Source organism: Pleurodeles waltl, chromosome 10, assembly GCF_031143425.1.
Source record: "Pleurodeles waltl isolate 20211129_DDA chromosome 10, aPleWal1.hap1.20221129, whole genome shotgun sequence".
NCBI lineage: Eukaryota > Metazoa > Chordata > Amphibia > Caudata > Salamandridae > Pleurodeles > Pleurodeles waltl.
Genome location: NC_090449.1, coordinates 66,715,792 through 66,728,398, shown reverse-complemented (window position 1 = coordinate 66,728,398; position 12,607 = coordinate 66,715,792). Strand labels below are relative to the sequence as shown.

The 12,607-nt window shown below is 42.8% G+C and overlaps 1 protein-coding gene across 1 annotated transcript in view; it reads right to left on the bottom strand.

Moving 5' to 3' along the window:
- Nucleotides 1-4,991: 4,991 nt before the first annotated feature.
- The window catches only part of PALB2 (partner and localizer of BRCA2), a 152,461-nt gene continuing 144,845 nt past the window's right edge, over nt 4,992-12,607 (bottom strand). The window contains exon 14 of the mRNA XM_069209683.1: nt 4,992-5,358. Within this exon, the coding sequence (XP_069065784.1) occupies nt 5,127-5,358 (232 nt within the window). The 3' untranslated portion in view covers nt 4,992-5,126. The remainder of the gene's footprint in view (nt 5,359-12,607) is intronic.

Sequence of the window (12,607 nt, the reverse complement as noted above, 5' to 3'; positions counted from 1 at the left end):
TCAAATCTACAGATGGATGCGACTCACTTTCCATTGCAGGTCACATTGCGATTATATCTGTTAATTCCTATTCTGCGGAATCTCTCTCTCTCTTTTTTTTTTTTTTTATCTACGCTGCGTGCCCTTCTGCCAAGTTTAATATGGGTTGGCGGCCGGCCCAGAATTAAATGGGAACCATGCACACTGCTGTATTCTGAGGGCAGCTTTGGGGTGCCAGACTTCCATTTCTATTACTTGGTGGCGCATTGCCACTTTTCATACTACTGGTACCACCAAGACGCCACACTTCCATATCTAAAACGCGAGAGACATCAGCCCACCTTCCCTTGTTGGCTCTCCTCTCGAAAGGACTGCCGAGAGAACCCAGAGATATCCACACCCCCTCTATAACCTGCTGGGCATGGTCTAAGCTTCAATGATATCTAGGGTACAATGTTCTTTACTCGTCCAGCATCCCGCTTAAGGATAATCCATGGCTTCTGCTCACGCGCAAGTCTTTAGTGCAGCGCGCCCTCGCACACATCAGATTCGAACCTTAGGCGACCTCATCACCAATGGTGGAACTAGACCTCTACCCTCTCTTTGAGGTAGGTGGGGAGACCTCCGCGATGGACCACTCTGTCCATATCTAACTGCACAGTAAATTACTGGAAATATTACCTACTTTCCCTCGAAGAACCCCTCGACTCTTTGACCCCCACCCCCTCCACTGTGTTTATCTCAACAACTGAAGGCACTAGGCTAGTTTCTGGCCTCTATTGCGCAAGCCTTGAGCTGAGACCACTGCACAGACCAGCATCGCAAATGGCTTGGAGCAGGATTAGAATTCCCTCATCTCTGACAAGGTATGGCAATTTTGCTGCACCTAGACTAAACCGGTTTCAATCACCTGCTGACACAAACCCCTGAACTATTGCACCAAGCCTACACCCATTCCCCCAGGCTCCTGCCAAATTTGACCAATCAAGCTCTCATAAATGCCCCAATGTGCTGCTGACTATGCAGCCTTTGCTCATTTAACCTGGAACTGCACCATTATACAGGACTATTGGCAATCTGTATTCACCCTTCTCTCCACCATGTTAAAGCACACTATGGACTCCAAATCTCTCCTTGCACTCCTGGGATCTGTCAAACCACTTGCTCCGCAATACAGGAGATTCGCAGCGATGGCGCTTTTATGAGCGAAACGGCACCTTGCCGTACTGTGGGGTAGTAAAAGGAGATCCACCACTAAGACTGGCTACATGACCTTATTTATTGCCACATGCAAACTCTATTCTTCATTCCTGCCCCCTACATCAAGACCCAAGGCTATCTGGGCTCCTCTTCATTCTGATTTACTACCCCATGATGTGCCTGTTCCATCTGATGTTGTGTCTGATTCATGACCTTGATCTTTGTATGTCTGTTGCCCAGCATTTCCGCAGGATTGGACATGCTGGTTGACTGCACTGCTCTTTTTTCGATGTCACTACTGATCTGTATGTCGCAGAATGCAGCTATGTCTGTTCTTTGAAAAGCAATAAACCATTAAAAAAAAAAAAGAGTAAACAAGGGATCCAATGAATTGTGGTGAACAGGATGGGTGCCGAATATTACATCAATTGGAAGAATACACCACACCAGCGGCCTGCAGGGTCAATTAGACGGGAGGGAATGCCTCAAGGCTGGCAATGAGGCTCCGACATGTACGTTGCCGTCTGACGGCAGCTTGCAAAAGAAGCTCTGTGCATGTAACCGTGGAAGCTGGAACTAGAAGGGCGACTATCAAGCCTATATAAATGACAGTCATCCAGAACAGTGTGAGAGATTTCCCTATGACACTTTCTCTGGACTTGTCTAAACTGTAAATCTAAGGATAACTTTTTACAGAAGCAGGGATCCATTCTAGTAAACTAATACAGAGCGACTATCCTTAACGTCTTGTCACATGTGCCATAAAAAGTGCATGGTACAGCCCCTGTGAAACTCTGCTCTATCCCATCAAAGAAACAAACAAGAAAAATCTGTCTGTGTAACCTTTTCTCCCATTTCCCAACCAACTGTATGAAGAAACATTGGAAAGATCTGCCAAGCAGTGACCTTGCACTTGAGCAACTTATGGTTGCCTTCATAAAAGGAAAGATGGCCACCATCCTCCAGATTCATCTGTTTCAAGACTCAGCCTTATTTAGAGGCTTCTCAGCCTCTTTCTGTTTCCATTTTCCACTGTTCGCTTGACTTTTAGGATATTAACTGCACTTCAAGATGGCTGCCATTCTCAGGCCCTTTTTGTTTCAAGATGGCTACTATTTATATCTAGGCTTGCAAGACTCTTTTCTATTTCGACCTCCCAGTATTCATTTCACTTCTAGGGCAGTGACTACACTTCTAGATGGCCATCGTTCTCAGGCCCTTTTTGTTTCAAGATGGCCACTATTTATATATAGGCTTGCAAGGCCCTTTCTATTTCCAGTTCCCAGTGCATGCACAGCTTCATCTGTAAGCTGCCACCAAACCTGAACTGAGAGCGGACTCTCATTGTCAGCCCCAAGTGACTGCAGGCTGTTGACATGGTGTACTGATGTAGTTTTTTTACGCCTGTCCTGCAGCCTGATAATTCATTAGATTCCTTCAGTGCTCTTAATTCAGGTAACAACATATGCATTTATGCTTAAGACACCTTATTTAAAAACAGTGAAACAGTGGGAGCTCACTTGTGTGTCCTTTTTATAGTTTTCTTTTTTTTACAGTCTCCGGCCAATCAATCCTCTTCTATCCTTGGAATTTGAGCATTCTAACCTGCTTGGCCTCCCGGGTGGGTTAGATTTACACAATTCCCCCCCCCGGCCCCCTTTTTTTTTTTTTAAGATGGGCTAACTTATCCTTGTTCCTTTGGAGTAACACTTCTCTGCATCTTTTTTTCTTTTGTCTCCTCAGAAGAACTGATACTCAATGTGAGTAATACATGTCTGTCTTCAACCACACAATTTTAAAATAAAAAATTGTAACCAAGTATACTCTACGTACTGATGATGATGATAATCCTTTATCCCTATAGGATCAAAACACTGTTGACTTTTTGGACTTACAAACCTTATTACTACTGTTATCTTGTTAGGGTATTTTCTCAGTGTGTGTGATGCACCCATTTTGCACCCTTGTTTGAGATGTAAGAGCACCGAACAAGTTTCTTTCCACCTTACATACTATTTAATATTAATTGTTCTTCACTTAATACTGATTTACTAAATAGTAACTGCTATTTGACTTCATTTGTTCTTACCAATTTCAAATATGGAACTACTTGGGAGCTACATCAATGGCACATTGGAGCACGACTGTGGAGCTAGCCACAGGACTTAGGACCAATTTGCACCAACGCAACAGACAAGCGGGAGATGTGCAAAACCTCTTTCCACCATAACTCACCATAACTCTCCAAGATGAGGAGTCAGGGTGCACAGCAGTTTCTATCAAGTCTATACAGTGAGAGTCAAATTACCAGATGATACTTTCAACAAGAACAAGAGCTTAACCCACAGCATTGCACTGTGTCCACACCTAACTTCTCATTTCACTACCCCTCCCCGGCTTCTGGTGGTTTCACTAATCTTTCTGAGAACCATGTTGGGAATCGGAGGGGAAATTAAATGAAATGCCCTGAAAGTAACAATCATACTCCAAACCTCAACCAAATACAGCTCTTAGTCCCCACGTATATAGTTACTAAAAACATTAATTTTATAGTCTAGTTCTAGAGAACAAAAAGTGCACTTACTTGGTATATTGAACAGCCGAGAAAAAGAAGCTAGGGGTGACGTGATGGAACTGATATTATGGGATCGGCGGATGAAAGTCACGTTTGTACTTTCTAGCTCCCAGCCATCACAGTACTGTACTGAATAATGTTGTACATATTTACTGGATGCTAAAATGTTACAGTAAAGAAAGTTAGCAATCTGAACTTTCTATTCCTGACACAGAATCCACACAAACATCCTTAACAAATGTACTGGTCTAATTTTAGTCTCCGTACAAATAAACCTGTCTCCCCTCAGTTACACAGTCATCAATTTGAGATTGTCCAGTGAAAAGCTGTAATTATTTACATAACACAGATGATACAGAAAGCAATAGAAACCCAAGCATAATTTCCCAATGAACATGCAAAGGTTCGCTGCTTTTATAATGTGAGAAACAAATCACTCAAAAGGTATACACAAACCTCTTTTATACAGTTTAACTTATTTAATAAACAGCAGTATACGTGCAAATATTGCACACAGCAAGAGTGATGTAACCAGGCCATCACTCACATTATACATCTGCAGAGAAACACAGAGGGGCTATTGAAATCACGAACAAAAGGAAAACAAGTGCATACAAACACAGAAATAAGTAAATGCTGGAAATGAGTCCACAATCCTATCAATTAATTTCTAAGTGTGATCTGCAGAAAATAATAAAGATGGCTTCCTAAACAGATTATTATTACAATCCAATTTAAAATGGTAGTAAGTGTTTTGAGTCAGGTGTAATTATTCAAGACATTCAGTCATTATTGATAAGTGCTAAGACTCACTTATTGTGCCTCGGTGTTGAGGATATATAAGCGGGGCATGAAGAACATTTTATATCTAGCCAAACCCCCTTCTTTAAATTACAATTGCATATCGAACATGGTCACATATCTGATTTGTACTCACACTTGTACTGGTGGCTTAGATGGGTATAAATGCAAGACACTCAAAGACTCCTGCCAGAAGACGGAGACCTGCAACCCCCTCACCCCCAATACAAACAGGAAGCTCGCCTTGCAAACATCTTGAAATCATGGACTTATAAGGTTCACAACTTAAAATGCCCAGCTCTTATTTCCACAACAAAAGTATCTCTAGGTTCTGATGAGGCCATATGACAGTGAAAAAATAGGCGATTACACTGCAATACTCGCTGTATGGTCCTGTGATGGAAGAAAGAACAGTAATACCAGTGCAAGTATGGTACTAAAGAAATATCGCCCATTAATGAACATTGTCAGCATGATTGTTTTACAGACTTGTGTTTTTTTTTTTTTTCAAATTAGACTGTTCCTAGGTGGGATGAAATACAGAACTTTGGCGAGTGTGCCAGGCATCTGCTCACGTCTTCTCCTCACAAGTTTCAGAGTACTTGTATACATACACACTGCCATCTTTCTGTCCAGCGAGCAGATGGGATTCCACCAGGCACCACTTGACCAAAGACCACTTCCCCAAGGAGCTGGGTGGAAGCAGCATAGTGCAATGTCCTAGATGTAGATCCCAGAGAGCAATACTTCCAGTCGTCAACACAGCTACTGCCATGTGGTCCTTAAGGTCTCCTTCTAGATACCTATAATCAATCGAAAACAATTTTAGAGAAGCCAGGTCAATTTTGTATGCGCACATCCAAAAATACATAATCAGGAGACTGTAGTTCGGCAGATAAATTTAACATGAAGAGGATCTGGAAATATGGAAGATACATTTTGATGAAACTAAGCCTGCAAGCAATGAATCCTGCCACTTCTCAATATTTTAAAGTTTACCATTTCTTACTATTGCACATCTGTTTCATAAATTTCAATGCATACATTCAGTACATGAATTAAAAGGAATCCGCCACCACAGAAAAAGAATAAAGGCCTTATTTAGACCCAGGTTATGTTTGAGAACGAACCATTTTGTAGACTTGTACCAGATAGTGGGTTCTTTACCTGCGTTTTCAATCAGCAAGCCAACAAAGCTGTACTCAAAGGTATCATTATGGCTGGTAGTTTTGTCTATAGGTGTGTCATCAATGGGATAGAGAGGGCTTTCTTTTAGCATCTGGATGCCATGATGACTGTAGAATTCCATTACTCCCTTGGATAGAAAATGCTTCCTCCAAGGGTCTCTATTCGACAAGAGCGCCATTTACAGGACTGAAGCTGTGGACGTTGTGTGAGAAGCAGAGCGTACCAGGTCAGCCTTGCGAAAACCTATTTTGACAGACCTGGAATGGTCGGACGAACTTACAATTTTCAACATTCTGTCCTCTGATCCGATTCTCTTTCTCTAAGGTGAGTGACAACATTTCTCTGTTAGTCTCTCCTTGCCCTGGCAGAATTATTAGGTGAAGCAAAGTATTTCTCTTTTCTGGTCATTGAGGATATAGTTACCATTATTCTGAAAGGTTTCACATTTGGGGATATGTTGAGCGAATAAAATGCATTGCTTAGTACGCTGTCATCTACAAAGACTTTCTTTTGCCCACAATGTGCTTCCTTAGGTTTCTCTTTTTTTTTTTAACCATACCAAATTATTTAAATGTAAAGATTATGCAGGATCTTGAACTCTCAAACAGGAGCACATACCAGGCAGAAAGGGTGTGTTGACACGTCTGAGTCAGTAGCCTGTGGAAATAACATATCCCAGGCACCCCATTCAAATGTCAGCCTTTTTCTGAAATTGTTTTTCCCTTATTCAAGCAAAAACCCAAGTTAATAGTCTAAAGGTTTTAGCCTAAAGGAAAATATGACAAAAGTCATTTGTCAGGTAAACTAAGCAACCTACTGGGTTGGTAGATCCTGATTATATTGGCCAAACGTGTCAGATAAATTTGCAATAAACACTTATGAAGAAACTGGTGTGAACATCCAAGACAGTTCTAAGCCAGACAAAAGTGCCTGACACAACTGCTACTGCACCTAATTTGCTGTATCTGGGACGGAATCTCAAATTGGGGTATGATTCTGAAGTTAATCAGTCACAACTTTCTCCAAAACAGTACATGCATGTTAGTTCATGTTTGCAGAGTCCTTGCTTTTAAAGCGTAGGTGTAATTTTGTCTCAAATAAAAGCTGCAGTGAACCCTAAAAAAGCAGTAGGAAAGAATATGCATAGTCTATAATGCTAGCAAACTCAAACATATAGCCTATATCCATGTCCTTTTTTAAAAAAGAGAACCAAACTTGACTTAGGACCAATCAGGCACCAGCACCCTCTAGAATATTCCAAAAAAAGGCTCATTCCCTCAGATTATCTAGTACTAGAGTGAAGAGTATGTACTGAAGAGGAAGAAGAGCCTCAAAAAGGTAGGAGGGTGGGTCACATGTGAATTTATGAAAGATACCAATACTGGATAACTGTAGTTACAGGTAAGTAACTTGTTTTCTTATCCAGTATTGGATCTTTCATAAATTCACATGCTTGAATCTGAATAGCCAGCAGTAGTCATAATGACTGTTATGCTCATAGTGGATGGTGGGTGCGAGCATTTCAATATATATATATATATATATATATATATATATATATACATACACACACACACACACACATATACACATCTCTCTATATATTTATTAATACATAGCCAGACAGTAATTGCGCAGGTGTTAGAAGCAACTGTATATCAAATTAAACATATATATTCAAAGAGGCTCACCTTAATAAAATAGATGACACAGGACCGCCTGGCCTATGACCAAATCGGTTCTTTGTGTCAATTCCAAACAGTACTGCTGCGAAAAAATGTGTAGCTTTCCACGTTGCAGCTTGAAATATCTTGTCTAAGGGGATGCCTTGAAACAGAGCAACTGATGTTGAGATTGCTCTTGTAGAGTGCACTTCAGGCTGGCTAGTTAGTGGTTTTCCAGTCTTCGTATGACAAAATTGAACGGTGGATGCAATCCATCGGCCTATTGTTGCTTTAGTAACTCCTGTACCATGACGACCTTGGCTGTAAGAGACTAGTAGTTGGTCAGTCTTACGGAGTTGTTGGTTATGCTGAAGGTAGAATTTCAAGCATCATTTGATATCCAGTGTGTGGAGATTCCTTTTGGCCACAGTCAATGGATTCGGGAAGAAAGTTCTCAATATCACTGATTTGTTTAGGTGAAAAGATGAAGGCACTTTAGGAATGTATCTTGGATTTGTTCTGAGAAAAACAAAGTCGTCTGAGAAAGTGAGGTAGGGTTCCTTGGTGGTAAAAGCAGCTGTATGCTGATGCTCCTAGTGGACGCAAGGGTTGCCACCTTCCATGTGAGATACTTCAGATCTGCTCTGTGTATGGGCTCGTACGGTGCTTTCATTAATTGTGAAAGGACAATGTTTAGATGCCACGGAGGAGGAGGTGGTCGCACAGAAGGAAAAGTACGAAACAGACCTTTCATAAATTTTTTATAAGCCTGGACGACCCAAGGGAGAGTGTATTTGCAGAGCGTATGCATGATGAAATAGCTGCCAGATGAACTTTAACTGAGGCATGACCAAGCCCAGTTTTAGATAGAACAAGGAGGTCTGATTATGTGCTCTGGTAAAACCTTTAACGGATACATATTGTTTTGTTGGCACCAGATACAAAACCTCCTCCACTTGAGCCTGTAAGTCTAGTTTGTATTGTCAGTTTGTGCTCTGGACAAAATTATTTTGCATTACTCGTCAATGTTCATGCCCTGGAACTCATGGTACTCAGGAGCCATGCGTGCAATTGGAGAGAGGCTGGATCTGGATGAAATATCTGACCTTGTCTCTTCCTTAGAAGGTTGTGCTTGCTCGGAAGTCGTAAGGGTTTGGCCACCCACAGGAGAAAGAGCTCCCTGCACCAATACTGTCTGGGCCACTTGGGTGCTACGAGTATGAGCATGCAACCCTCTGAATTCATCTTCTTGGCAAGTCTGGGGCTCAATGGGAAGGGGTAAAAGCGTATGCAAAGATCCCAGACCATCGCATTAAAAAAGCATTTCCCAACGACCCAGGGAGTGGGTATCGATTGGCATAAAACTAGCATTTGGTGTTGTCATTGGTGACAAAGAGATCCAAGGTTGGCCATCCTCAGCATTGAAAGATCTTGTCTACTTCCTTCTGATTGAGCTCTCATTCGTGTAACTGTTGTCCGTCCTGCTGAGAGAGTCAGCCACGGCGTTGTTGATACCCGGAAGGTGTTCTGCTCTCAGAGAAATCTTGTGAAGAGTGAGCAATTCCCAGAGATTGTGCTTCTCTTGAGAGGGACAGGGATTATGTTCCTCCCTGTTTGTTGACGTAGTAAATGCTTGTTGAGTTGTCTGTACGGATCAACACTGAGGATCCTGAAATCCGAGGGAGGAATGCTTTCAGAGTAAGCGATATCGCCCTTAACACTAACTTATGTGCATTTTCTTCTGAGAGTGGAACCATTTCCCGAATGCACATGTCTTGCAAATGACCTTCCCAGCCTTCCAGAGAAGCATCTGTTATAATGAAATCTGGCATTAGAGCTAGGAAGCTCCCTGAGAGATATGGCTGGTTTGGGACCACCACCGCAGGGTCTCCACCATATTTGGTGTAATATTGATTAAGCCTTCGAAGGATCCTTTGCAGTTGCAATTCCTACCTTAATGGTCTCATTCTTAGTCTTGCTAGATGGACCAAGGTGGTTGATGATTCCTAAAAGCGACTTGAATGTTCGTATGGAAACTGACTCTTTTTGAGATCCTGATAGTCATGTTGGCCAGCTTCTGCTGCCGTCCCATTGAGAGATAAGCCTTTCTTTTGACTGTGTCGAGTTCCGCACCCAAAAAGACTATTTTGTGTGTTGGAAGAGTAGATTATTTTTGGTAGTTTACTGTTAAACCTAGGTTGTGAAATAATGCTATGCTGGCGCAAGACATTTTATTAAGATTCTTGCCGCAAATTTTAATCCAAACGGGAGAACCTTGAATTGGTAATGGACACCGGCCACAGTGAAGCGGAGGTATTTGCGATGCTTTGCATGCCTGGGGATGTGGAAACAGGCATCCTGGAGATACAACGATGTCACATAATCTCCGGTGTTGAGAAGGTGAAGGATTTCTGAAAATGTGATCATCCGGAAGGATTGTTTCCTTAGAAATTTGTTTAACTGTCTGAGGTCTAGGATCGGTCTCCATTCTCCTGACTTCTTTCTTATGAAAAAAAAAAAAAAAAAGAATAGAATCCTAGACCCCTCTAGTGTACAGGGACCTCTTCTATCGCACCCTTGGAGAGCATGTGGAATGCTTCTTGTTTTAGCAAGTGAAGATGAAGTGGATGCAATTTCCCAGTAGGGTAGGCTGGTGGCTTCTGTACAAATTCTAGCGTATGACCATGAACCACTATATCCAGCACCCATTTATCTGATGTTATCTTTTCCCAATTCTGTTGATAATTGAGATGTTCGCCCCCCAATGGATGGAATTGTGGGAAACATTGAACTGCCGCTGGTACCTGGTGAGGATCATTGTTTACGGGGTTGATCCCAGGCTTGTGAAGCCAGATTTCTTCTTCCGCCTTGCCTGATGTAGGTGGCTGTAGATGGCTGTCTATACGATTGTTGATAAGTTGGCCTGTACTGTGACTGTTGGTACTGGCTAAGGTAGGGACCTCGAAACAATGAGAAACCTCTAACTCTGGCTCCCCAAAAGGGCTGCTTCTTGTACTGTGGGGTACTTTGAGATCGAGCAGTCTCAGTATCCGTCTTGATGGCTAGAAGGGCGTCATCTATGTGTTTGCCGAACAGAGTTTTGCCATCATAGGCCACATCTAATATTCAGGACTGGACTTTGAGTCTGAAAGAGGCTGCTTTCAACTATCCTTGGCGCCGCAAACTGCTGCTCCTGCCAGCTGTCGGAAGTCCGTGGAGGCCATGTCAAGGGAGCAGTCAATTATCTCTGCCAAACTATGCTCTCCCTCCTGCAGTATCTTAAGTGCCTCAGGTTGTTTTGTCTTCCGGGATGAGCTCAATGAAAGCATTCATGTCAGGCCACATTTGACGGTCATAGCGACCTAAGATAGCCAGGGTGTTGGCAGCACACACAGTAATAGCTGACATGGATGAGAACCTCTTGCCCACGTTGTCCAGACGCCTGCCTTCCTTGTCTGATGGGGTAGAAATAGGCATAGATGGATTCTTGGAACATCTTTGGGCAGCTTGAGATATGACAGAATCTTGTTTTGGGTGCCCTGTCAAACAGGTTGGAGAGTCATGTGTAGCCTTGTATTTCTTATCTAGTTTCGGTGGGACTGGCGGAACTGTAGCTGGATTTTCCAAAATTTTTAGGCCTTCACTCCAAATAAAGTCTATGATGGGGATTGGCCTCACCAACTTTCTTGCCTGTTCTTTAAAATCATGAAGGAAACATTCTGAATGCAAGACAGATGTTAGTAAATGGAAACATGTAGCAGCTCTGCCCATTAAATTATGATAACCCCCTATATCGTATGGTGGAGAATCTGATGGATAAGGATGTGGCGGTGATGGTGTAGGAGATAAATAGTCGTCCCATTCATCGGTAGGATGTTGGAGAGTAAGAATCTCTCCATCTTCGCTTTCATCTTCTGAGGAGGGGAGGGGGGAGTGGCTATTGCTGATGTAGGTGTAAGTATGGTCGTTGCCGGAGGCATATTCCTCGGTGTAGCCAGGGAGGAAGGTTGTTGCGGCTGTGTCTCAGTTGCAGTTGGAAATCTCCTTTTATTATCTTGTAACATGGATTGCAAGTCCTGAATTAAGGAAGCAGGTATTTGTACTGTGTCTCTCGGCTGATGCAATGGCTCATAGTAACATCTTTGATGCAGATAATAAGACTGGTACTGTTGCTCGTACTCATTATCAACATCCTCTTGGTATTTGACATGCAACTGGGAAGGGCTGTGTGAGTCAAACAGCCCTTCATCCTCAGACTCCTCCAAGTCTAGCAGGTGACTAGGCGGCAAGGTTGTCACCTTACTAGGTGATGTATCCGTGGGATATACAGCAGATCCAGAAAGTCTTGTAATCTTTACCGCTGCCTGTAGGTCAGGAGATCCAGAAGAAATGGGGATCACTCTGTCTTGGCTGGTAGGAACTAGTGCTGTAGTCGACAATGGTGTTATTGATGGAATCGACGACAATGGTCTTGTTGATGGTGTTGTTGATCCTGTCGACGGTGTCGCTGTTGACAGTTTTTATTTCACTGACAATGGTCTCGTAGATGGCTTTGTCACGGACAATGGTCTTGTCAACTGTGGTGATGCTGTTGAGGAGGCCCTCGTCAACGGTGCCTTCGTCGAGTGAACTGTTTACGTTGATGATGCCCTCGTCGAGGAGCCTCTCACTGATAAAGGCTTTTCTGGAGGAGATTTTGTTGACAGCTCCAACGATGAATGTCCCTTCTTATTGACCCGGACTGATGGAATTGGAGCTTTTAAAAACAGATGTCGACATTGTCGTAGATGGTGAGGGTCTCATCAACAAGACGGTAACTGTGGTAACCATCGTCGTCACTATCGTTGACTTGAATTTAAGTTGAACCTTTTTAGAAGTTGATGGTTCTGAAGAAGAATAGTGGCGGAGCTCCTTCTTGCGATGTGGAGAGGATGGCTGGGAGGAGGTTGAACCTTCTAAGGTTTTGGCACCTTTTCGGTGTGTTTTGTGGTGTTTTCTGCTTTACTCAGCCTGCCTCAGGTCAATGGATCAAGACCTTTTATGAGGCCTTGTTTCTGAATCACTCTCCTCACCTGATGTACAGGATTTTGCCTGTAACCATATAAGTCTTCCTTCTCTGTCTCTCAGGGTTTTAGCAGAGAAGGTGCAGCATATTTTGCAGTCTTTCACCTGATTTTTAGGAAGCAGACAGTATGGACAG